The sequence below is a fragment of the Saccopteryx leptura genome, chromosome 1 (genome assembly GCF_036850995.1).
Source record: "Saccopteryx leptura isolate mSacLep1 chromosome 1, mSacLep1_pri_phased_curated, whole genome shotgun sequence".
Lineage (NCBI taxonomy): Eukaryota > Metazoa > Chordata > Mammalia > Chiroptera > Emballonuridae > Saccopteryx > Saccopteryx leptura.
In genome coordinates, this window is record NC_089503.1 from 176210179 (window position 1) to 176232194 (window position 22016).

The window sequence follows — 22016 nt, forward strand, 5'->3', positions numbered from 1 at the left end:
ACGCCCCCAGCGGCGGGCAGCTTGGTTCTCGCTCCCAACGAGCGGGGGGGGGGGGGGGGGGGGGGGGGGGGGGGGGGGGGGACGACGACACGAAGTCAACCCTAGTGGCCGAGTTCTCATTGGTCGAACTTCGACGCCCCGCCTCTTCTCGGGGATCACTGACTTGCCACCTTTTCCCCCATTGAACCTCTGCTCCAATAGGCCAGGACGGGGCGGGTCTTGTTTATTTCATCTTCCGGAAAATAAATGTAGACCTTGGAAAAAGGCTGGGTCCGACGGCCGGCGCTCCCGTGCAGTCGTGGCTTGCCTGGCTCTGGGTTGTGAAGCTAAAAACAGATGCGTGAAGGGAAACAGAAATATCGGGGGGCGTGCAACCTGCTTAGTGACAGGGAATGAATGCTTTGGTTACAAATTCTCATCCTCACAACTACGGTGTGATTTGGGGCAAAACCATTGCCTGCCCTGACTCTTGCATTACATACATGAAGAGGAAAGTCAATTTTGACTTATTCTGGCTCCTTACTGGTTGGATTTGTATGGTACGTGCTTTAGCACACCCCTTGAAAACCCACAGGCAGACAGCCAGCGCCTGTTACAGAGGGCTAACCTAAAACACCTTCGTGTACATTTAATACCCGCTATTAAATAAAGAGCGGTTACTGGGTACCAAATTAGCACAATCCTGTAAAGCCCCCTATGTAATCCAAGATCAGTGGCTCTAAAGCACTGCTCTTGAGCCAAGTAGTAATATTCTTATTATCTAAATTAGGATGCAAGAGAAACGACTTTAGATTTTCTCCTTGAGGGTGGAGGGAGGTAGAAGGTACAGAGGGGATAAATGGTTATGAAAGGAGACTTGACTTGGAGTGGTGAACACACAATATATAATATACAGATGATGTACTATAGAATCATACACCTGAAAGCTATATAATTTTATTAACCAATGTCATCCCAATAAATTAGATTTTTTAAGAAAGAAACACTAAAATGGAAAAAAAAAATTTTCCTTGAATCTATTACTTTGCCTGAGTGGTGCTAGAGTAGACCATCCTAATGCCCCTTGTCCTGGACTTCCTACATTTAGATGGGATATTAAACCCTGATCATTCTGACATTCTCTCTGGGCCAGCATGGTTCAGTTTGCTGCATGAAGTCCAGGGGAGGTAACCACGTTACACACACATCTGTCAGCTGAGTTGGCAGGAGTATGCAGTTATAAAAAGGCAGTGAGAAGTGAGGCAAACCAGCCCTGCCTCCCATACAGGCCTTGAGAGTGTCACTGTTGCAGAACTCCGCAGCTGTGTTTCCCTGGTTGCTTCCCAAGGAGGTGATCCAAGGGCGAGGACACAGCCCATGTGGATGGGTGAAAAAACAGATAATTCCGCCAAGAAAGGGAAAGTTGGTCATTTATATCAGAGGGAAATGACAGTGGCTGGGTGATCTCTGTGGCTGATGGACTTCCCCCTCTCTGTAGGAGTCATGTGGCTGGAAATTCTCCTTGCCTTGGTGCTGGGCTTCGTCATCTACTGGTTCGTCTCCCAGGATAAGGAGGAAACGTTGCCACTTGAAGATGGGTGGTGGGGTTCTGGGGCGAGGCCCACCTCCGAGGAGGATGAGAGCATTTGTCCTTTCAAAGTGGAAACATCAGAAGAGGAGATCAACGTAAGGGCCCTCTTTCGTGCAGGGTTGGGCAGAGGGAAGGCAGGAAGCCCCTTCTGTGCTTTCCCTGACACTGGTGTTGGGTGTTAAGCTAGGACTGTGGAGGGGACGGGGTGTGGGACATGGCCCCTCTCCAGCTTTGCCTCTACTATAGTGCAGTCTTGTGGCTACAGGGTTTGCTGGGTCTTCTGGAAACAAACTTCCTCTGTGCTCTGCCCCACCCATACCTCTCTCCTTGCGGTCCTACATTTTGCTCCAGGATTTACACCGAAGGATCGAGAAGGTTCGTTTAACCCCATCGTTGGAGGACAGCCGCTTCCACTATGGATTCAACTCCAACTATCTGAAGAAAATCATCTCCTACTGGCGGAATGAATTTGACTGGAGGAAGCAGGTGGAGGTTCTCAACAGATACCCTCACTTCAAGACGAAGATTGAAGGTATGTTTCCAAAACACCCGCTGAAGGGGGACAGATGTCACAGAACGGACTTCTTAGATGCTAGACATGACTTAGACAAAACTAGGGAGACTCAGAGTCCAGTTATTGGTCTTTGAGATGTATTTAAAAGGTATAACCTCATCAAGATGCAAAAATAACGCAAAATCCCAACTGATGCAACAGTCCAAGCCCAAGTTCACATGCTGTCTGCTGTCCAGCCCCCATAATGCTAAGCTGGCTGCCTCCCACCCCTGGGTCCAGCAAACCTTCAACACATCTTTTTCCTGGCTCCACAGCCTGAGGTTGGTCCAAGGTCTCCCACCTCATCTTCTGTATGCTGCTGTCCTCCTCCCTCATGTTTGAGCTGCACTGACCCCTGAGCTCCGGGCTGCTTAAGGCTCAGCCTCTGACCCCCACCCCAGTGTTCTGTCATCATCGCCACTGCCTTGTCATCCACCCTCCCTTGTCTGTGCTGAGCCTCTGGCTCCAGCCGCTGTCCTGGGCCTCCTAGCACAGGTCAGTCTCTCCAGAGGCCTGCAGGGATGTCCAGCCCATCACCTCACAGAGAGTGAGCCAGCTGCCTGAGTCCCAGGGAGACTGAGGTTCAAGGCCAGGTCCCAGCTCTGCAGCCTCCCAGCCTGTCCCGGCTCGGGCCCCTGGCCATGACCTCTCCTCATGCCCTCCCCTCACCACCCACCAGGGCCAGCACTGCCTGTGAGCCTAGTGTGGCTCCTAAGTCAGCATCCTGGGTATGGAGCATCCTGTGGGCACCACAGACCTATTAGGGAAATCGAAAGAACATTTCCTCCTCAAAGGGAAAATTATGAGGTTTGGGCTTTTTGCATTTTTTTGTAATTTTAAAAATTGAAATATTTACAATTCAAAAAGTACAGAAAGATACACCGTGAAAAGGAATCTACCTTTTGACCCTCCCCTAGTCCCCTCCCCAGGGACACTCTGCTTCTCTCGTATCTGCTATCAGGGAGGCCCGTGCACACACAAGCATACATGTATAGATGGGCTTTGTGTTTTTTTAATTTAAAACCCAAATGATAATGTGATAGAACTTGAATTAAAAATAAGCTCATGTCATGCAGTGTGCTCCAAAGGATTGAATATTATTACCTCCTAAAATAAACTGTAAATTTAGCAACATAGAAGGATGACCAGGATATATTGTTAAATGAAAATAATAAAGTTCCAAAATGGAATGAATGTATGTAGGGTTCTATTTCTGTTAAAAGAAAGTTATGTTCTTTAAGCATGTTTGAGAAGTCTGGACTGTCATAGCCAAGAGGAGCCTACAGAAACATGACAACTAAATGTCTTGTGTCCTGCATGGGGTCCTAGGACAGAAAAAGGACATTAGGTAGAAACTCAGGATATCTGAGTGATATTCCATTGTATGTATAGGCCAATATTATTCAGTCTTAGGGGGAAAAAAAAGGGAAATCCCACAATGAGACAACACGGGGTAAACCTTGAGGGCATTATACTAAGTAAAATCAGCCAATCACAGAAGGGCAAATATGGTACGGTTTCATTTATACGAGGGACCTAAAATTGTCAGGCTCATAGAAGCAGAGAAGAGGATGGTGGCTGCCAGGAGCTGGGAGGTGGGGGAAGTGGGGAGTTGCTAATTAATAAATAGTTAATAAGCAGTTAATAAGCTGACCTGTGGTGGCGCAGTGGATAAAACATCAACCTGGAACGCTGAGGTTGCTAGTTCAAAACCCTGGGCTTGCCTGGTCAAGGCACATATGGGAGTTGATGCTTCCTGCTCCTCCCCCCCTTCTTTCTCTCTCTCTTTCTCTCCCTCTCTAAAATGAACAAAATGAAAGTTAAAAAAATAAATAAATAGTTAATAGATAATTGAAGTTTCAATTATGCAAGATGAATACATCCTACAGATCAGCTGTGCTACACTGAGTCTACAGATAACAATATTGCACACTTAAAAATTTGTGAAGAGGATTGGTCTTACATCAAATGTTCTTAATGGCATCAAATTTTAAAAATCAGGCCCTGGCCGGTTGGCTCAGCGGTAGAGCGTCGGCCTAGCGTGCAGAGGACCCGGGTTCGATTCCCAGCCAGGGCACACAGGAGAAGCGCCCATTTGCTTCTCCACCCCTCCGCCGCGCTTTCCTCTCTGTCTCTCTCTTCCCCTCCCGCAGCCAAGGCTCCATTGGAGCAAAGATGGCCCGGGCTCTGGGGATGGCTCCTTGGCCTCTGCCCCAGGCGCTAGAGTGGCTCTGGTCTCGGCAGAGCGACGCCCCGGAGGGGCAGAGCATCGCCCCCTGGTGGGCAGAGCATCGCCCCTGGTGGGCGTGCCGGGTGGATCCCGGTCAGGCGCATGCGGGAGTCTGTCTGACTGTCTCTCCCTGTTTCCAGCTTCAGAAAAATGAAAAAAAAAAAATTTTTTTAAAAATCAAAACTTAAGTGTGGACTTTAGTTATGCACGTATCAGTACTGGTTTATTCGTGGTAACAAATGCATCCTGTTAACATCAGATGTTAATAGGAAGACTGGCCTTGTTTGCCACAACTTCCCAGGTGCTATCCGGGCCCCTCGCTCGGGAAGGGGCTGCTCTCCAGGAGTCTCCAGAGGAGCCTGGAACCATTCACCTGTCCTGGCATGGATGGCATTCCAGCACTCTACCTTAAAAATATGTTTCTCCACTAACAAAAACAAAGTTATGCATTTAATATGTGTCCATTATAGAAAAATTAGAAAGTACATGTAACACATACAAAAAAATGAAAGCACTTGAAATCTTCCTGTTCAGAATTTTTTTTTACATTTTTGTAATCTATCCTTTCAGACTTTAAAATTCATCTACACACAGTATAAATATGTGCATTCATATACTGTTTACAAAAGTCGATCACATAATGAATGTGCCTCGGTAATTTGCTTTCACCACATAGCGATATATACTGAACTGTGTTCTATCAAATACATATACATCTACACTGTCATTTTAAACATGTGCTGTATTCCAGGATACTGTTAAACTATAACCTATTTCATTCTCTGTTGCTAGATATATGGGGCTTTTACACCACCACCTCCAACTTGATTTTTAAATTATTAAGCAAGTATTTACTGAGCCCTGTCATGAGCTAGGCACTGTTCTGGGCTCTGGGAATACAAGTATGCACAAATGGCCACGTCCTCAGCCTTGGCCTCACAGAGCTCACGTTCTCATGTGACGGGCCATAGGAAAGCACCAGCCTTGAAGGATGGCCGTGAAGCCTGAGTAAGGACAACCATGCAGCTGGAGCGCAGGGCAGGTGCTTGGCCAGAGTTGGTGGCTGTTACTGTTATTACTGAAATCAATACCATGGTGGGGGGCTGAAGTGGCAGCATCCACTGTCTGAGCTCCAGAGGGTGCAGAGCCTAACCAGATGCCAGACCAGAGGGCCGTGACTGCAGGACCCTCTCCCCATCGTCCCCCATCCTGACTAGACTTTATCCCCGCAGGGCTGGATATCCACTTCATCCACGTGAAGCCCCCCCAGCTGCTCTCCAGCCGCACCCCAAAACCCTTGCTGATGGTGCATGGCTGGCCCGGCGCCTTCTACGAGTTTTACAACATCATTCCGCTCCTGACTGACCCCAAGAACCACGGCCTGAGAGACGAGCATGTTTTTGAAGTCATCTGCCCTTCCATTCCTGGCTATGGCTTCTCAGAGGCATCCTCCAAGAAGGGTACGGGGGCTGCTGAAGGCCCACAGACCCACCTCCTCCTCACCTGGTGGAGCCAGGTTTTCCCACCAGGCTCTCCTGGGAGAATGAGGCTGGGAATCAGCTGCGAAGCCTGGCATGAGCCCATCTGTCCCCACTCCCTGTCCATCGAGGCAGGCATCAGGCACCCCACCTAGGGGCCCCAGGATTTCTTCTCTCCTCCTGAGCTGCTCTTACCCAGCCTGGGGGTGAGGATAGGGTGGGGAGGGGGAGGAGTTTCACAGGACATGGGAGGACCCAAGGAGTGGCCTCTCTCCATGACTCTGTTCTTGTTCCCCCTCACAACCAGGCCTGAACTCGGTGGCCACCGCCAGGATCTTTTATAAGCTGATGCTGCGGCTGGGCTTCCAGGAATTTTACGTCCAAGGAGGGGACTGGGGGTCCCTGATCTGCACCAACATGGCTCAGCTGGCACCCAGGTGAGGCTCACTCAGGTGTGTGTGCATGCCTGTGTGTGCACAGCATCTGCAAGTTGGACATCTGTGCAGGGCTCTTCATACTGGGCCCTGCCTGGATTTAGTGTCTGAGCCTTGGCATGCCCTCTTGCTGGGATGCTAGTGAGCCCAGGGCACAGGAGGGAGGGTTTCCTGGCAGTCAGCTCTGCCTGGGGCATTTTGACAAGGATCCTCCCTCCATAGGGTGTTACACAGGGTAGGTGACTCTGGGTCAGATACCCAGGCAGAAAGGGCCAGTTAAAGGAGGGAAATGTCAGGGAATATACCTTTCTGATGGACCAAACCCTGAGAGAGACTAGACCAGAACTTTCTAGAAACTCTGTATGTGCTTGCCAACCTGCCCCTCCATCTCATGTGGCCACCCCAGAAGGGCAGATGCTGAAGCGGGCTGGCCCTGGTGGCCTCCTCCTCTCTGTTTCTTCTCTCCCCCCTTCCCTTGACACCAGCAAGCCTCACCTGGCCCCTCTCTGCCCTCAGGCACGTGAAAGGACTGCACTTGAACATGGCTTTCATTTTAAGAAATTTCTACTCCCTGACCCTTTACCTGGGACCACGTTTCCGGAAGCTTTTTGGCTATACCGAGAGGGATATGGAGCTGATACATCCCTTAAAGGAGAAGGTGTTCTACACCTTGTTCAGGGAGAGTGGTTACCTGCATATCCAATCCACCAAGCCGGACACCGTGGGTGAGTGACCAGGATGTGGCCCAGCGGCCCAACTCAGAGGCCCTCTCCACCAAGGGGGGCCTCACCTACCCCCAGAACACTACTCACAGGGTGACAATCCCTTTCGGGAACTCTGAGCTCTCTTGACCAGTAAACTGCATTCTTCCATAGAAGTGAGTTGATGCATCGTCATCAAACTCCCAAACAATTCCATTTAGCAGATTTAATATTCCTAGTGGCTTTGACCTCTGATCCCTCCACCCCTGAGGGGTGGAGAGGGTGGAGGGAGGAGGAAGCCGGGGGGCGTGGTCCCTCTGGGACTGTGGGGACAGAAGAGGGGGTCCCCATGAGAGCGAGGGAGAGCCCAGCAACCAGGGCCCTGTTAAAAGAGTATTTAAAAAAAACAACAGATAAAGACATTTAAAAAGATAAAATCTTACAAATATAAAATGAGTACATGTCAAAGATTTTACTTACCTCATTAATTAATAAAGGAACCAGTAGAATGTAAAACAGAACAGCTCAAAGGCAATTAGGAACACTAATTAGGAACATAATGGGCCAATACAGTGATTTTCAGCTGGTGCACCACAAGAATTTTTAAAACATGCAATACCTGACTATTTAGTCAAGACATTGACCTCTTTCCCCTTAGATTGTCAAATAAAAAAAATGACAACAGCCAACACAACAATAGTTGTCCAGTGTGAACAAAACAATTACACCTTTTTTCTTGTCAGATCAGCAAAATATATATATTTTTTGGTGTGCTGCAGAATTTTAGTAATTAGTTTATGTGTGCCATGAGATGAACAAGGTTGAAAATTGCTGGGCTAATAGATGCAAAACATCAAAACCCACAGTAATAATTAAATATCCATTTGCTTCTCTATGAACAAGAATCACCTGCATAACTATCCCTTTTCTACATTTTACAGAGCTATAAAATAGCTCTAAGACAAGGGAAGAGGGGTCCCCTATAGAGTCAGATAGCCCTGGGAGGGTCCACTGTATAATTTCCTGAATGTCACTCAGAAAGCACCCAGGAAGAGTTTTGCCCATTTCAAAGTCTTATAGTTTTCAGGACAATCTTATTCTCAATACGTATTAGGCAGCTCATGATACTAATAGCGTTTCATCCCTCTGATCATAAAAGCAATCCATGCTCATTTTCAAAATTATTGAAAGATGCAAAAAGCTCAAGACAGAAACAACATTCACCTGTCACCTCTCATCCTTCCCTACCTCCTCTGTCCCCAGACTTCAAACAAACTTGCTAACATTTTGGTTGATGAACTTTCACAAGTGGAACCCATCTGCATGACCAGAAACAGAACATGACCTACCAGCCCAGAAGCCCCCTTCCCCTCTTCCACTGTCTCCCCTAGCCCTCCAGGGTCACACCCTCCTGACTTGAGACAGATAGATTGGTTCTGCCTGTTTTGATACTTTATATGAAGTGGAATTCTAGAGTAGAATTAAGTCTAGCTTCTTTTGCTTAATTTTATGTTTGGGAGATTCACCCATGCTGTGAGACACCATGCTGTTGTCCCAGCCATATTTAGTGCCTGCCAGTATTTTAGTTTGTGGGTGGATCAATATTTATTTGTAACTGATCCTGTTTTAGACTTTTAGGTAGTTTCTCATTTTTTCACAAATCATAGCACATAAACCAAAAAACCACCTTTTAAAAAACAGCGTTAATATACAGTATTTCTCATTCAGATCTCACAAAACCCGGAGTCACAGACCCTTCTGTGTGAGGGTAGCTGCCCATACAGTGTCTAGGTCCCCACGAGGCAGTGGGAAGCATTACCCCTTTTCTCAAACATGAGGATCCCAAAGTGAGGGTTAAGGAAGTGAGGTGCAGGAGCACCCCAAGCGTCAGGGCAGAGCTGTGCCCCACCGTAGGCTCCCTGGCTGTGGCACCCCTCCATGGGACCTGCACCACACCTCAGAACTGACAGCCAGCTCCCTGGTCCCAGACCTGAGTCGCTCTGCCTCCCCGTGCCAGGCTGTGCCCTGAATGACTCCCCCGTGGGACTAGCTGCCTATCTTCTAGAGAAGTTTTCCACCTGGACCAACTCCGAGTTCCGCGACCTGGAGGATGGCGGCCTGGAGAGGTGAGACCCCCTGCACCTCGCCCAGCAGCACCTTCTCACCATCCTCCTCCCCTCCAGTTCACTGGGTGGAGGAAGTAGGCCCCAAGTTGGAATCCAGCAGAGAAGAGTATGGGGGGAGCAGCTGCTCCAGGGACTTGAGTTTCTTCAGAGACCAAGAAGGAAGGGAAGGCTTGGATGGGCACCGGGGGTTGGTACCCTCTGCGGAGCTGGCAGTTGAAATTCGAGAACAAAGAGTTATAATGGACCCATCAGCAGGGCTGCAGTCCCCTCGGGTCTGTGGACTGTCAGTTGGGTCCCGGTAGCAGAAGGCCACACAGGGACACTGAAGCAGTGAGTGTCACAGAAGTTAGAGGATCTCGTGTACCACGGGCGGTTATTCTGGGGGTGAAAGGTGGAAGCTTGTAGGGTGGACAACGGGGTGGGGGAGAGTAATGAGGAAACATAGGGGACCAGAAGGCACAGCCAGTGGGCACCAGTGACAGATAGAGGCCATGGAGGGCTCCAAGGGACTCTGGACATGGGGTGGGGTGAAGGAGCCCAACACCAGGAGAAGGAGCATCCATCCCGAGTCCACAGACCACGAGCTCCATCAGTGTGAGCCAAGTGACAGTTTCCTTCTGGAGTGTGGGGCCCTGTGGCCTGGATGGGGTCTGCCTGCTCAGCAGTCCCAGGCTGGAGGAGAGAAGGGGTGCTTCATGCTGAGTGGGGGATTTCTACTGGGCCCATGGCTCCCTCCAGGGGCGACACCAGTTTGGCAGGAGGCATGTGAACAAGCTAGGGCCTGATGAACAAAAATGCCCCAGGAACTGCTGGTTCTGCCCTACTGCTCGTGGGGCCAGACGGGGCAGGGACAGGAGCTGTGAAGGCTGTCTTGGGACCAGGGACTGCCCAGGGCCTGGCAGGGGCAGTCTTATCTGGGGATAGTCCCGGATGGTCCGGTCCATACTGAGGACACAGGAGGGGGTACCGCCTCTGAGCAGGGGGTGTAGCATTCTGCTCACAGACCTCCTGGACCCCTGGTAGTGACCATGTCAAGGCCCCTGAGGTCAGGTGACCTTGCCTGTTCCTTCCCACCTGGGCAAAACCTCTGGGGTAAGGGAAGAAGGAGTTGGCTGACACCATCCAAGATGACGGTGAGAACCAGCACAGCCTGCCTCGTATGTTGTCGGCACCGTGCACTCATTACCTGTCATCATGGTGGATGGTGATGCTGGGCTGAGCCTGCCCTGCCTGTGGCTTGGGGACAGTACCCCCGACCTTGCAGTGAGGTCCAATGAGGGAAGCCAGGTGGGGATGGGGCCTGGCAAATGCTCGCAACCTACAGTGGCAGCTCTTGTTTGTCGTGCGACTGCATCTGGCACTGATCGTGGCCTTGTGCTTTTCCTAGGAAGTTCTCCCTGGACGACTTGCTGACCATCGTCATGATCTACTGGACAACGGGCACCATCACCTCCTCTCAGCGCTTTTACAAGGAGAACCTGGGAGGCAACTTTTTGACTGACAAGCACTACAGGTGAGCCTGCCTCAGGGCACGGGCCCTCCAAGGCAGAGAGCAGCGGATGGACCTGGTCTTGAACTCAAGCTAGGGCATTCAGTGGCATAAAAGTAGAGTCTGGAGTGCGGGTGCACTGGGCGTGTAGGACCAGAGCACAAGTGAAAGGTCAGGTGTGTTTGGAGACATCCCTCTGTCCTTAGAATCAGCTCCCGGAGGGCTTCCCGGGGCCAGGATGCCGGCCTGGTGTGGCTCTGACAGTTCTGGGACCCTTTCCTGATCTCATAGGAAGACCCCTGGGGGCAGTGAAGGAAAAGGGAACAGCGGTGGGGAGTGAGGCTATCCCATCCCTCTCCCCAGCCTAGGCGGTCCTTCCCTAAAGGAGGGTTCCTAGTTGGTTAGAATTGTGGGGGGTGGCTTTATGGCTCCCTGTGGGTAGGCCAGATGACCCTCTCTCCCACACTTACCCCCTGCTGTGGGGGACAGGCTGCCAAGCCACAGCCTAAGCCCTCAGTGGGATCGCTATCCCTTCCAGGATGAAGGTCCACGTGCCCACAGGCTTTGCTGCCTTCCCATGTGAGTTAATGCACGTCCCAGAAAAGCTGGTGAAGTTCCAGTACCCGAAACTCCTCTCCTACTCCTACATGGCCCGTGGGGGCCACTTCGCGGCCTTTGAGGAGCCAGAGCTGGTCGCCCAGGATATCTGCAAGTTCGTGGGGCTGGTGGAGCGGCAGTGACCCCTACCCCTTTGGGGCCGGCTCCCTTGTTGACACCTGCCCTTTCTCCTGGAAGTCCCATGTCCCAGTGCCAGCCTCCCTCCGGAGTAGGGCTGGCAGGGAGGCGCCTCTGTCTTCTCTTGGTGAAGAGCCCCTTTCCTGAGGAATGGGTTTGCTTCAGTCCCCTACCCATCCTGCGAGCCCCCACCCCACCCCACCCTGCTCACACCTCCACACTCGTTCCCCCACACTTGTGTTAAGCAACATGACTTTGATAATGATTTTACTTCTAAGAGCAGCTGGAATCAAGTGACATGCATGTGCCCCAACCCCACTGGGCTTTCCCTTCCAGGAAAGCTGGCAGGTCTGCGTTGGGGTTGGGGAAGTGATCCCATTCAAACCTGGCAGGGAAGGGCAGAACAGGCCTGCTGCCCGCTCTATCCCCTTCCGGCACCTGGGGCCGCTCAGAGCAGAGTCCAAGGGGCTGAGTGACTGCTGGGGACAGGGTCCGCAAGGGTGCCCCAGATCCAACTCTGCCCACCTCTGGGAAATGAGGCAGCCCCACAGGTTCTGCCTCACCGCCTGAGCCCACCTGCAACTCTAGGCTCCAAGGAGGCCCTGAGAACTACTCTCCCCATCACTCCACCTTGGAGGGGACAGAGACGGAGTCAAGGGCTGGAGACTGAGCCCCACACACTGGCCCTGGAGAGGCAGGAAAGGTTGGCTATCACCAGTCTGGCTAAATAGGCACTTTATTAATGAATCCCATTGTCCCTGACTGCTGTGGGGTGACCCTGGCCCAGCCATAGCGTCACGGCAACATGATACAAAAATAGAACCACAGTGGAAAGTGGAGGTGCATGTACAGCCCACCAACAGAGCCTGCACTGGCTGGCTCCGCTCTACTCCCTACACACTCCTGGGACAGGGCTGGGGGCGTGGCTTAATACCCAGAGCGGGGAGCTTTAAGGACCCCCGCACCATCTCCTGGTCCAGGCTCCCTCTGCAGTAGGCTCTTTGGTTGCCAGTTGGTTGTATGTGCACCAAGAAAGGGGTGGTTGGTGTTTGCGTGCTTAGAGGGAGGAGGTCTTCCATCTGTTACATCCTCCCCATTTCCTGAGAGTGTGTCACCACAGCCAATGGGCCTGGAGGGGCACAATTCCAACACATGATCTTGCTAAAAATCATGGGGACACCATCCAGCTACTGAGCTGGACATTGCAGAAGGGGGATCGGAAATGAGCAGAGCCCCAGGCACACAAGCAAAGGCAGGGAGCTGCACCTGGTCCCCTCACCACTGCTGTGACCAAAAAGCATTACCCAATGGCAGTCTCACCCCAAACCCCTCAGCCAAGGGCCGGAGCCCCTTCCTGGCTGGTTCCATCTTTACAGAGCAGTGGGACTTTCTAAAAGGTGGACAGAAGTCCTGAACTTGGTTGGGGTCAATGTCAAGCTACTTCTCCACCTGTATCTCCTCACGTGCCAGCTCCCTAAGCCTGGCCCAGCCCAGAAGCTTGCTCGCCCTCAGTCCTCCTGGTAGGCAGCTGCCACACTGTCTGCAGGGCTCTGGGCCAGGCACTGCCCCAGGACGGCCCCACTGATGTTGTGGATGGCTCCATAGGTCTGCTGCTGCTGTGGGGACAGGGCTGTTCTCTCCGAGGTCAAGCCATTCAGAATCCGGGGCACATAGGGCTGCCAGCAAATAAGAGTGTTAGTGCCTGGGAGGGGCAGGCGTGAGATGTTATACCCCATTCCTCCTCCATTGTCCCCCTTCCTTCCAGCAAGAGGGACTCAATGCTCAAGAAATAACATCAACTTAGGGCATCAGAACCCAAAATATGCCAACTGCAGAATTTTCTAGCAGCCAGAGTAAAATAGAAAATATAATCAATTATACAGTTCTCATGATCATAGAGAAAAAAGTACACACACCTACTTCTCAGAGGGAATGACTTTTGCTAGCACTGGATCCTAGCAGAATTTCTCACTTTATATAGAAAACAAGTCTATCTACGCAGGACCGGCTAGAAGGCTGGCAGTGGGCCTTCTGGAAAGCTGAATGAACTTACTCCTCTTTCCAGTCCCAGGTTCCAGCTGCTGGCCCTAGCTAGTGGCACCACCTGGCTCTGCTACTCCCCAGACCCAGGCTGAGAATGAGGGAGGTACATCGTCCATCTGCCCTGCCTCTTCCCTTGTCTGCTCACAGCCACAGGTGTGCGCTTGGGTAATGAGTCCCCCTGGGAGCCTTCTCTGGGGCTGGTCCAAAGACAAACACTGATAAGAGGACCTGACACCTGGGAGGCTGCCACTGGAAAGAACGCCGCTGATGAGAGGGACGCCACCCCGGCCTGGCCCTGGCCCTGGCCCTGGCCCTGGCCGATGGCCAGTGGTCACGACTCTGGGATCCTGAGGCTCCCTTTTCCTTTCCCAGTTCCACCTAGGAGCAGGACCCTGGAGGCCACAAGCAGGGAGACCCAGGGAGGAAAGGGGACCCAGTATCTTTCTAACGCTGTGCCTGCTCTGAAGCAGATGCAATGTTCACTTGTTGAATTCAAAGGGGAGCTGGTTCTGACACCGCAGAGGACCTCCCCCAAACAGGTGCTGCTGAAATGTTGGTGATAAGCTCCACCCACCAAACCAAAGGGGCCTGGTGATACCACCTTGTGCAAGGCCCAAACTCAGTGGACATTAAATATGCAGAGAAGGAAAGTGAGCAGGAAACTGAAACCAAGGGGGATGGGCATACATCCTGGCAAAACTTCACATATGCAAGGTAAAGCACCTGGAGGGGCCAGGATTCCTTCTCAAGAGGCATTAATTCAGCAACCTGCCTGACAGGTGATCAAGGGACTCCTATCTTAACAAGAGATGATCAAAGCATGTCTTCAGGGCCCATCTGGTAGGGGCCATTGCCCGCGCTCAGTGCTGGAGGAGAACCATAACTTACTGTGTATGGTGGGGACGCGTGGGTCTCAGCCTCACTTCCTTTGTCTCTTGCTGACTCCTCTGTCTGCAAATAACAGCAGACACTTCTGATGATAAACAAAACTGGTCTTCCTGAACTAACAGCCTCCAAACAAGCAGACTATTAACACCCAGAATAATAGTACCAGCTGGCACCAGGCTCCCAGTGGCAGCCCAAGAGGGGGAGGGGGGGGCAGAGCAGGAAGAAGGGAAGGGGGTGGGGAGGGAACCCACACATTTCACCCAATGGCCCACGCCTCTCTGGGTAAATAAAACCTGGAGAAGGCTGTTGATATGTGAATGGGTGGAGTGAACCCACATCTCCTCTCAGGTCCTGGCTGGGGATGACAGGGTGAGGGGTCCTTTACCTTATAGTTCAGAGGGCTGAGGTGCTTGAAGCATCCAAAACAGGTGTAGGCCAGGCAGCCCAGGATGGTGAGGAGCACGACCAGGAAGGTAAACAGGGTGGCAGGAGCCGTCAGACCTGGGCACAAGGGATGCCAGCCTCAGAGAAGGAGGAAGAGGGAGCTGCCATTCACCCTCACCCTCCTGAGGAAAGGGGTGCAGGAACTTGGGAGGACTTCTCCCTCTGCCAGGAAATAAAGAGAAGGCACTTCCACCCCCTCAAGCAGCTGGGATGGTGTCTTCACAGCCAGGGATGCAGAGCAGTCCCTCAGCAGCTGGCATTATTCTGCTCAGATTATCCTGCATGTCCACACTGCGAGGTATGAGGACCTGGACCCATCCACTGCCAAACAGCAGTCTGAACCAGCTTCCCCATCTCCTCTGGTGCAGCCCTGCACAGCTGACAAAGGGACCATCTTCTCTCTTAGGCTCTCTGGGACAGTCAGCCTGGCCTTTACCAGAGTCAACACTGCTCCCAACCACCCTTCACCTCGGGTGCCACATTCAGACTGGACACCCAACCAGCCCTCACCCTGGGTACCATTTTCTGATTGGACACTCAAGCAGCCCTCAACCTGGGTACCAACTCCTGATTGGACATTGAGTTGATGCTGTTAAAGTAACTAGAGATTTGACTGGCTGGAATGGATATGGGAACATGAGGCCGACAGCTGCCACCCTAGCCTTGGGTCAAAGGGCTCCTCACCCAGGCGCAGGAAGGAAAAGAAGTAGAGCCAGAAGAGGCACAGGATGGGAGCAGCCAAGGCCTGGTTCACGGCTGCGAAATGGATCCTCTTCTCCAGCTTGGCGGGGAGATAGGCAAAGTAGAGATTGTACCGGTCCACCATGTGCTTAAGCAGGATGTAGATGAGGCCTGCAGAGATGGGGAGGGCTGTGAGCCGGAGACCTGGCTGGGCCACAAGGGCCCCTCTGTCCCCTTCTTCCTGGAGTGGCTATTTGTGCATGGAACTGGGGCTGGGTCTGCTGTTTAACCACATGAACCAAAAGGTGGTCAAGTATATAAATGCACATCCTGGCTGCTAGTATTCTTAGTACCTCTACCCTCCCCCTTCCTGGTTTCTCTCTGATTCCAAGGAGTAGAGGTGTCTATGATTCTCTGCCCAAGGAACACTGAAATTCTAGCATCATCTTGGGAAAAGAGACTACCTGACGCCCAGAGACCTGGCCTCAGCTGCTTCCGGAGCCCTCCCATGCTGAGCACCCCTGGACCCCCCAGTGTTCCCTCTCCTTTCCTTCTCCCACTCAAGCTGGCCTTGTGCCCTCAGTCAGTGGATGCCCAAGGATCTTAACCTAGGGGTGGCACATAAGGTGGGTCCTGGCTTTTATGTCAGGTTCTTAAATTTTTTGTTTTGTTTTGGAAGAGTAATACTATAGTTTTAAAATAGTACCAGAGAGTAAACAGGGAAAACTAAAACTTCCTCCTACCCCTAAACCTCAGCTATCACTGTCAAGTCTCTCGGGTGTTGTTTCCTTCTAGAGTCTTCCATTTGTCAGCCAGTTCCTGACGTTTTATTTTAGTTGCAAGATGTTGACCTTTAAAATCAAACATCTCTAAGTTTGAATCCCTACTCTCTTCCTCAGTGGCACATATCACATGCTTCATCTGTGAGAGGGGACAGAAGCCAGACCTGGCTTGTAGGATTGCGTGAGAATGAGTGTGATCATCGTGGGGAGGTGCAAAGGCGACTGGCCAGAGTGACAGCACATACAAGAACCTCTATCATTAATGCCGACCCAGAATGAAGTGGCAGAGAAGCTCAGATCAGGAGAAGTACTGAGGGAGGCAACAGTTTAGGAGGCCAGTGGGAGGAATTCACAGGAAGTGAAATTAAATTTGGTTTTGTTCCTTGACACTTTGTGGTTTTGCAGCTCCTTTGTCTGTGGGTCTCCATAATGCCCCGTGATGGCTGTCTCAGGGTATTTGGAGGAAATCAGGTACCCACCTACCCTAGACCAGCTCCTGGGCCACTCACCAAATGGCGCAATGATGGGGCAGGTGATACTGTATGCCATAATGACAGTAAAGACACACAGCGTCCACGCATACATGGCTCCAAACTCGTACTCGAAGGCCTGGTTCTGGGAGGAGGAGAAGGTGGTGAGGCCCTTCCAGGTTTGCTGCACCCCAAGCCCCCCTCTGATAGCTCCACATGGTGAGGGAAAAACCAGTGAGAGGGATTTTGAAAATGGGAGACTCACAGGCCCCCCACCTCTCGAGGTCCTTTCTCTCCCTCCACAACCAGCTTTGCTCAGCCCACACCCAGACCTCCCAAGGTGTAGTGATTCATGCTGTCTCAGTGTTTCCTTTGTCTGAATCATGTCTACCCAGCAGGCCCCTGCACTCTTGGAGGGCAGAGATGGTGCCTCTGCAGGCAGACTGTCGAGTGATATCCTGCAGATTTTGGCACCAGACCCAGAGTCAGCTCTACCCCTTCTGGCATGTGCCCTGGGCCACATGCTTAACCTCCCTATAGCTTAGTCTGTGCGTCTGCCAAGTAAGGTACCAGCAGTGGTGTCCATCTCAGGGGCTCTGAGGATTAAATGAAAGCATGTGCACATCTCTGACTCTCCTCTCGTGGTACCCACGTGGCAAAGGAGAATAAAAGAGAACCCACACCACCCAATTTAGGGAACAAATGCCACAAGCCCCAAACACCTTTGATATCTGAGATAATCTAAAGAATTCATGCCAATGAGGCCCTGGCTGGTTGGCTCAGTGGTAGAGTGTCGGCCTGGCACGCGGGAGTCCCAGCTTTGATTCCCAGCCAGGGCACACAGGAGAAGCGCCCATCTGCTTCTCCACCCCTTCCCCTCTCCTTCCTCTCTGTCTCTCTCTTCCCCTCCCGCAGCCAAGGCTCCATTGGAGCAAAGTTGGCCCAGGCACTGAGGATGGCTCTGTGGCCTCTGCCTCAGGCGCTAGAATGGCTCTGGTTGTGGCTCTGGTTTGGGGCAGGTAAAGTCTGCCCCTAATGGGCAGAGCATCGCCCCCTGGTGGGCGTGCCGGGTGGATCCCGGTCGGGCGCATGCGGGAGTCTGTCTGGCTGTCTCCTCGTTTCCAACTTCAGAAAAATACAAAAAAAAAAAAAAAAAAAAAAAGAATTCATGCCAATGAATGCCCCAAAATAAGGAACATGTAATGTTAGTTGTATGTGCGTGTGACCAAAACAATTAAAATGCAAAAATCCATGCTCTCCCCTCCAGCCAGTAAGTTATAAGTTATAGAGTGGAGATTTATGCAGACAGGCCACTTTCACATAGGGTCCTCACTCCTCTACCCCCTACAAAGGTGGCCCTGTGTCCCTGGTGAGAGACACTTTGCAAAGTGCATGGCACTGGACAGGGTGGCAGGGGAAATGCCTGAGGTGCGGAAGGTCAGAGGGGAGCCAGTGCACCTGCTTGACATTCCTGCGGTCGGCGGCGGTCTTGGCCATGATCATGCGGAAGGTGTAGAGGATGAGTCCAGGCAGCCGCAGCAGCTCCATGCCATTGCCGATAAAGGCTGAAGCGATGACATAGTTCACAAAGAAGGCTCCCTGGTCGGGCAGGAAAACGCACCTGGGGAACCAGGCAGGGGCATGAGCTGAGAGCCAGGACAGCCTCCTTCCTGCCAAGGAAGCTTTGTACTTGACCCTCCATTTGGTATGTGCGTGTGCAGCACACACATGTGCCAGGCACTGTTCTAAGCACTGAGAATGAAACAAAGCCCCTGACCTCACTCTCATGGCTTACGTCCTAGATGGGCGATACACAAACATGTACAAACATGTGTGCCCAGTGTGAGGCAAAGAAAGCAGGTGGGAGATGTTTGCTCTGCTATGCACAGCAGTCAGAGATGCCTTTCTGATATGGTGATTTTGTGCAGAAGAGGTAAAGAGTGAGGGTCATTTGGATACCAGGGAGAGAGCATCCCGACAGCAGATACAACAGGTAATGACCCTCAGGGAAGTGTGCCTGGCAAGTCGATGGGACAAGAGGCAGGGGCTGGAGAGGACCAACCAGGGGGAAAGGCAGGGCATGAGGCCATAGTGTATGGAGGGCTGGCCCAGGGCAGAAGAGCAGCTCTGAGTGCAGGGAGGCCGCCGAGGGCAGGGGAATCACGCAGATGGCTACTGCTGTCATCTGTGCATGGCATAATGGTGGTCATGGTGGAAATTGTGGGAGCAGCAGAGTTGGAGATAAAAGTCAGGAGTTTGGTTTGGGGCAGGTAAAGTCTGAGATGCCCAATAGAACCCCAAGTGGGGCTGTGGCAGGCAGTGGGCTATGGAGTCCAGAAGGGCAGGCTGGGTTATAAATGTGACTTCAGCCTGACCAGGCAGTGGTGCAGTGGATAGAGCACTGAACTGGGATGCAGAGGACCCAGGTTCAAGACCCCAAGGTCTCCAGTTTGAGCATGGGTTCATCTGGTTTGAGCAAAGCTCACCAGCTTGGGCCCAAGGTCACTGGCTTGAGCAAGGGGTTACTCGGTCTGCTGTAGTCTCCTGGTCAAGGCACCTATGAGAAAGCAATCAGTAAACAACTAAAGTGCCACAACGAAGAATTGATGCTTCTCATCTCTCTCCCTTTCTGTCTGTCTGTCCCTATCTGTCCCTCTCTCTGATTCTGTCTCTGTAAAAAAAAAAAAAAAAAAAAAAAAAAGTGACTTCATCCGCATTCTAATTCAGGAGTCATCAGGTGGCATTAAAGCCATGGGTCCAGCTAAGATCACCTAGAGAAGGAGTGTGGCTAGAAGACTGAGGGCTGAGCCCTCAGACAGCTGATATTTAGAGTTTGGGGAGATGCAAAAGAACCTACCCAAGAGACTGAGATGGGGGAACCAGGAGAGGGGAGAACCAATGTCAGTGACGGAGGAAGGCATGATGGTGATGATAGATCAGGTCAAATGAAGACTGAGAGCTAACCATTGCACTTGGCAATCTGGAAGTCACTGTCAACCTAGACAAGGGCTGGTTGGGTAGGGGGATGTCTGTCTGAGGCTGCCAGGTCCTGAGTCACCTGCTTATCCAGCAAGAACCCATTAAAAATAATTCACCCCCTCCTTCCAGAAAATCGCAGCCAGCCTTCCCTACAAATATCTCTTTGGAAAAATCCATCAAGAGCCTAAGAGCCCATATCAGGACTTTAAATTTAGTGCAGTAAGGGCCGAGGCTGCATCCCAGCTCTGTCCCTTAACTAGCTGAGTAGCCTTGGGCAATTTATTCAACATCTCTGGGCCTCAGTCTCCTCATCTGTAAAATGGACATACTAATGCTATCTACCTCATAAGTCATTATAAACTGAAATGAGAAAAGAATAAAGCATTTAGCATAGTGCCTTCTTGAATAATAAGTATCAGTGTTAAGCAGGCATGGTACAAGCTGAAAATATTAACAAGGACACGCATCAGAAAAAAGTTTAGCTCCATTCTCCTGGCATGGCAAAAAATAATTCCACAACCCAGTCATTCCAGGCACAATGTTAATTATTACTCTCCATTCCTGCTCCCTGGCCCCACTGAGACCCTGCAGTTCCTTCTCCCCAATGGTTCTGTTCTCGGTAAGTACGTTTCAAAGAATGAATGAGACTGCAATTAATTGAGTCTTGGCCTAAAAGATTAACCACATTTTTGCACACATATCATAAAATGGGCCAGCTCCCCTGGTGCAGCCAATGGCTCTGCCCAGCCTCAGCCCAGCCAGGAACCTGGTAGGGGCGGTGAGGAAGACCCAGGCCCTGTGGTCTCAGGAAGGAAGATATCCGTTCTGAAGCATGAACTACCCTCCCCACCGTGCAGCCCAAGTTCTTGTGGGACATGTACCCAGGGCCGTGGCTCCAAAACTCAGTGTGGTGGATACTTACTCCAACCTGATAGCGGTATTCGAGGTTTTGTCAAAGAGCCACCGGAAGAAAAAATCCAGACTGAAAGACAAATGAATCCCGTAAGAATTTATTTCCAACACTCCATGTGATTACTATATACATTTTCTTTTTCTTTCTTGCTCCAAAAACAGGCCGACTCTCAAGATCCACATTTATCCTTTAAAATGCCACTTACTACAGTGCAACATTCCAGGGCCTACTTTAACAGAAAATTCTTTCTTGGAGATAAACAAAGTCAGGATCAGATCCTCCCACTAAGTGGAAGGCCATGATAAATTTTGTTTTCAAGATTTTAAAAAATACGGTGGTAGGCAAAAGTTGATTTATAATTGCATTGTGACATTCTTTTTAGTTAATAAAGTTATTAGGGATTTTTATAGCTTGATTTGTAGAGAAAGGAGGGAGAGAGAAAAGGAGGGAAAGAGAGGATGGAGAGAGAAGGAGAGAGAGGGAGAGAAAGAGGGAGAGAGGGAAAGAGGGGGAGAGAGAGAGAGAGAGAGAGAGAGAGAGAGAGGTAAAGCAGGAGAAGCATCAATTTGTTGTTCCATCTAATGCACTCATGGGTTGATTTTTGCATGTGCCCTGACCAGGGATTGGACCTGCAACCTAGGCCTATTGGGATGTAAAGCTACTGTACAATAATAATCATAATTTTTTTCCATGCAAACAATTCTAAACCTACTTTTGCCCACCTCTATATATTTTTAAGGGAAGAGAAATTGTGTCTTCAGGAGAATCAATGGGCCAGCACAATTACACTTCAAGTGAGTGTGACAAGCTCAAATATTGCTAGGGACTTGTATCCACTCCAAAACCGTTTCCATTCTCCTGGAGACAGTGCTCTCCCGATGTGATCCTGATTCTGAATTTATAGCAGGGGCGGCGACATGTACCTGGTAAGGCCAAGGGAGGGCAGAATCAGCACCATGAAGATCAAGAATATGTAGACCTTAGTCATCATGATCCGGTTTTCCCCTGACCTGCAGGAAGTCAGAGATGAGCACCCACAGGCCCTAGTGTCCCAGGTGTTCCCAGTAAGCCATGTGCCCACTGCCCTAGGGGACAGGAGTCAGAGCTCCCAGTACTCACTTGGTCCAGTGAGACTCCAGCAGTGTAGAATAATAGACGATGGACGGGAGCAGGGCTGAGAAGGACCACAGGAGGAGGGTTGGGAAGAACTGGCTGATGATTGGGTCCTGGAAAACAAGGTCCACAGCAGAGAGAGTTGGGGCTTTGAAACCATGATCTATTGGCACAGCAGCTCAATGATCTCCTACGATTGGGGTTTGATCATTCTTGACCCCAATAACCAATGCTGTGCCTGGTACAGGGTAGGTATCCCATACTGTTGGCTGAATAGACAACAATAACACCTTATATTTGTATGGTGGAGCTCTTTAGAATGAAGATAGCAATTTCACATATAGTAATTGAAACCCCCTTGTCTTACTGACCAGATAGATAACCATC

At 51.0% G+C, this 22016-nt stretch overlaps 2 protein-coding genes across 10 annotated transcripts in view; one reads left to right on the forward strand and one right to left on the reverse strand.

The window, feature by feature from the left end:
- EPHX1 (epoxide hydrolase 1) overlaps positions 1 to 11579 on the forward strand; it is a 38261-nt gene extending 26682 nt beyond the window's left edge. Inside the window, exons 2-9 of the mRNA XM_066381228.1 lie at positions 1478 to 1665; positions 1922 to 2102; positions 5586 to 5813; positions 6139 to 6268; positions 6782 to 6990; positions 8984 to 9092; positions 10480 to 10605; positions 11120 to 11579. Of these exons, the coding sequence (XP_066237325.1) occupies positions 1483 to 1665; positions 1922 to 2102; positions 5586 to 5813; positions 6139 to 6268; positions 6782 to 6990; positions 8984 to 9092; positions 10480 to 10605; positions 11120 to 11321 (1368 nt within the window). The 5' untranslated portion in view covers positions 1478 to 1482 and the 3' untranslated portion in view covers positions 11322 to 11579. The remainder of the gene's footprint in view (positions 1 to 1477; positions 1666 to 1921; positions 2103 to 5585; positions 5814 to 6138; positions 6269 to 6781; positions 6991 to 8983; positions 9093 to 10479; positions 10606 to 11119) is intronic.
- Positions 11580 to 12034: 455 nt separating this feature from the next.
- The window catches only part of TMEM63A (transmembrane protein 63A), a 33332-nt gene continuing 23350 nt past the window's right edge, over positions 12035 to 22016 (reverse strand). For all 9 annotated transcript variants that reach the window (XM_066381204.1, XM_066381194.1, XM_066381138.1 and 6 more), the window contains 9 exons: positions 21636 to 21742; positions 21440 to 21526; positions 20526 to 20585; positions 18083 to 18245; positions 16664 to 16769; positions 15376 to 15543; positions 14633 to 14748; positions 14248 to 14310; positions 12035 to 12992 (listed from right to left, as the gene is read on the reverse strand). In XM_066381204.1, coding sequence (XP_066237301.1) covers positions 12825 to 12992; positions 14248 to 14310; positions 14633 to 14748; positions 15376 to 15543; positions 16664 to 16769; positions 18083 to 18245; positions 20526 to 20585; positions 21440 to 21526; positions 21636 to 21742 — 1038 coding nt within the window. In that variant the 3' untranslated portion in view covers positions 12035 to 12824. The remainder of the gene's footprint in view (positions 12993 to 14247; positions 14311 to 14632; positions 14749 to 15375; positions 15544 to 16663; positions 16770 to 18082; positions 18246 to 20525; positions 20586 to 21439; positions 21527 to 21635; positions 21743 to 22016) is intronic.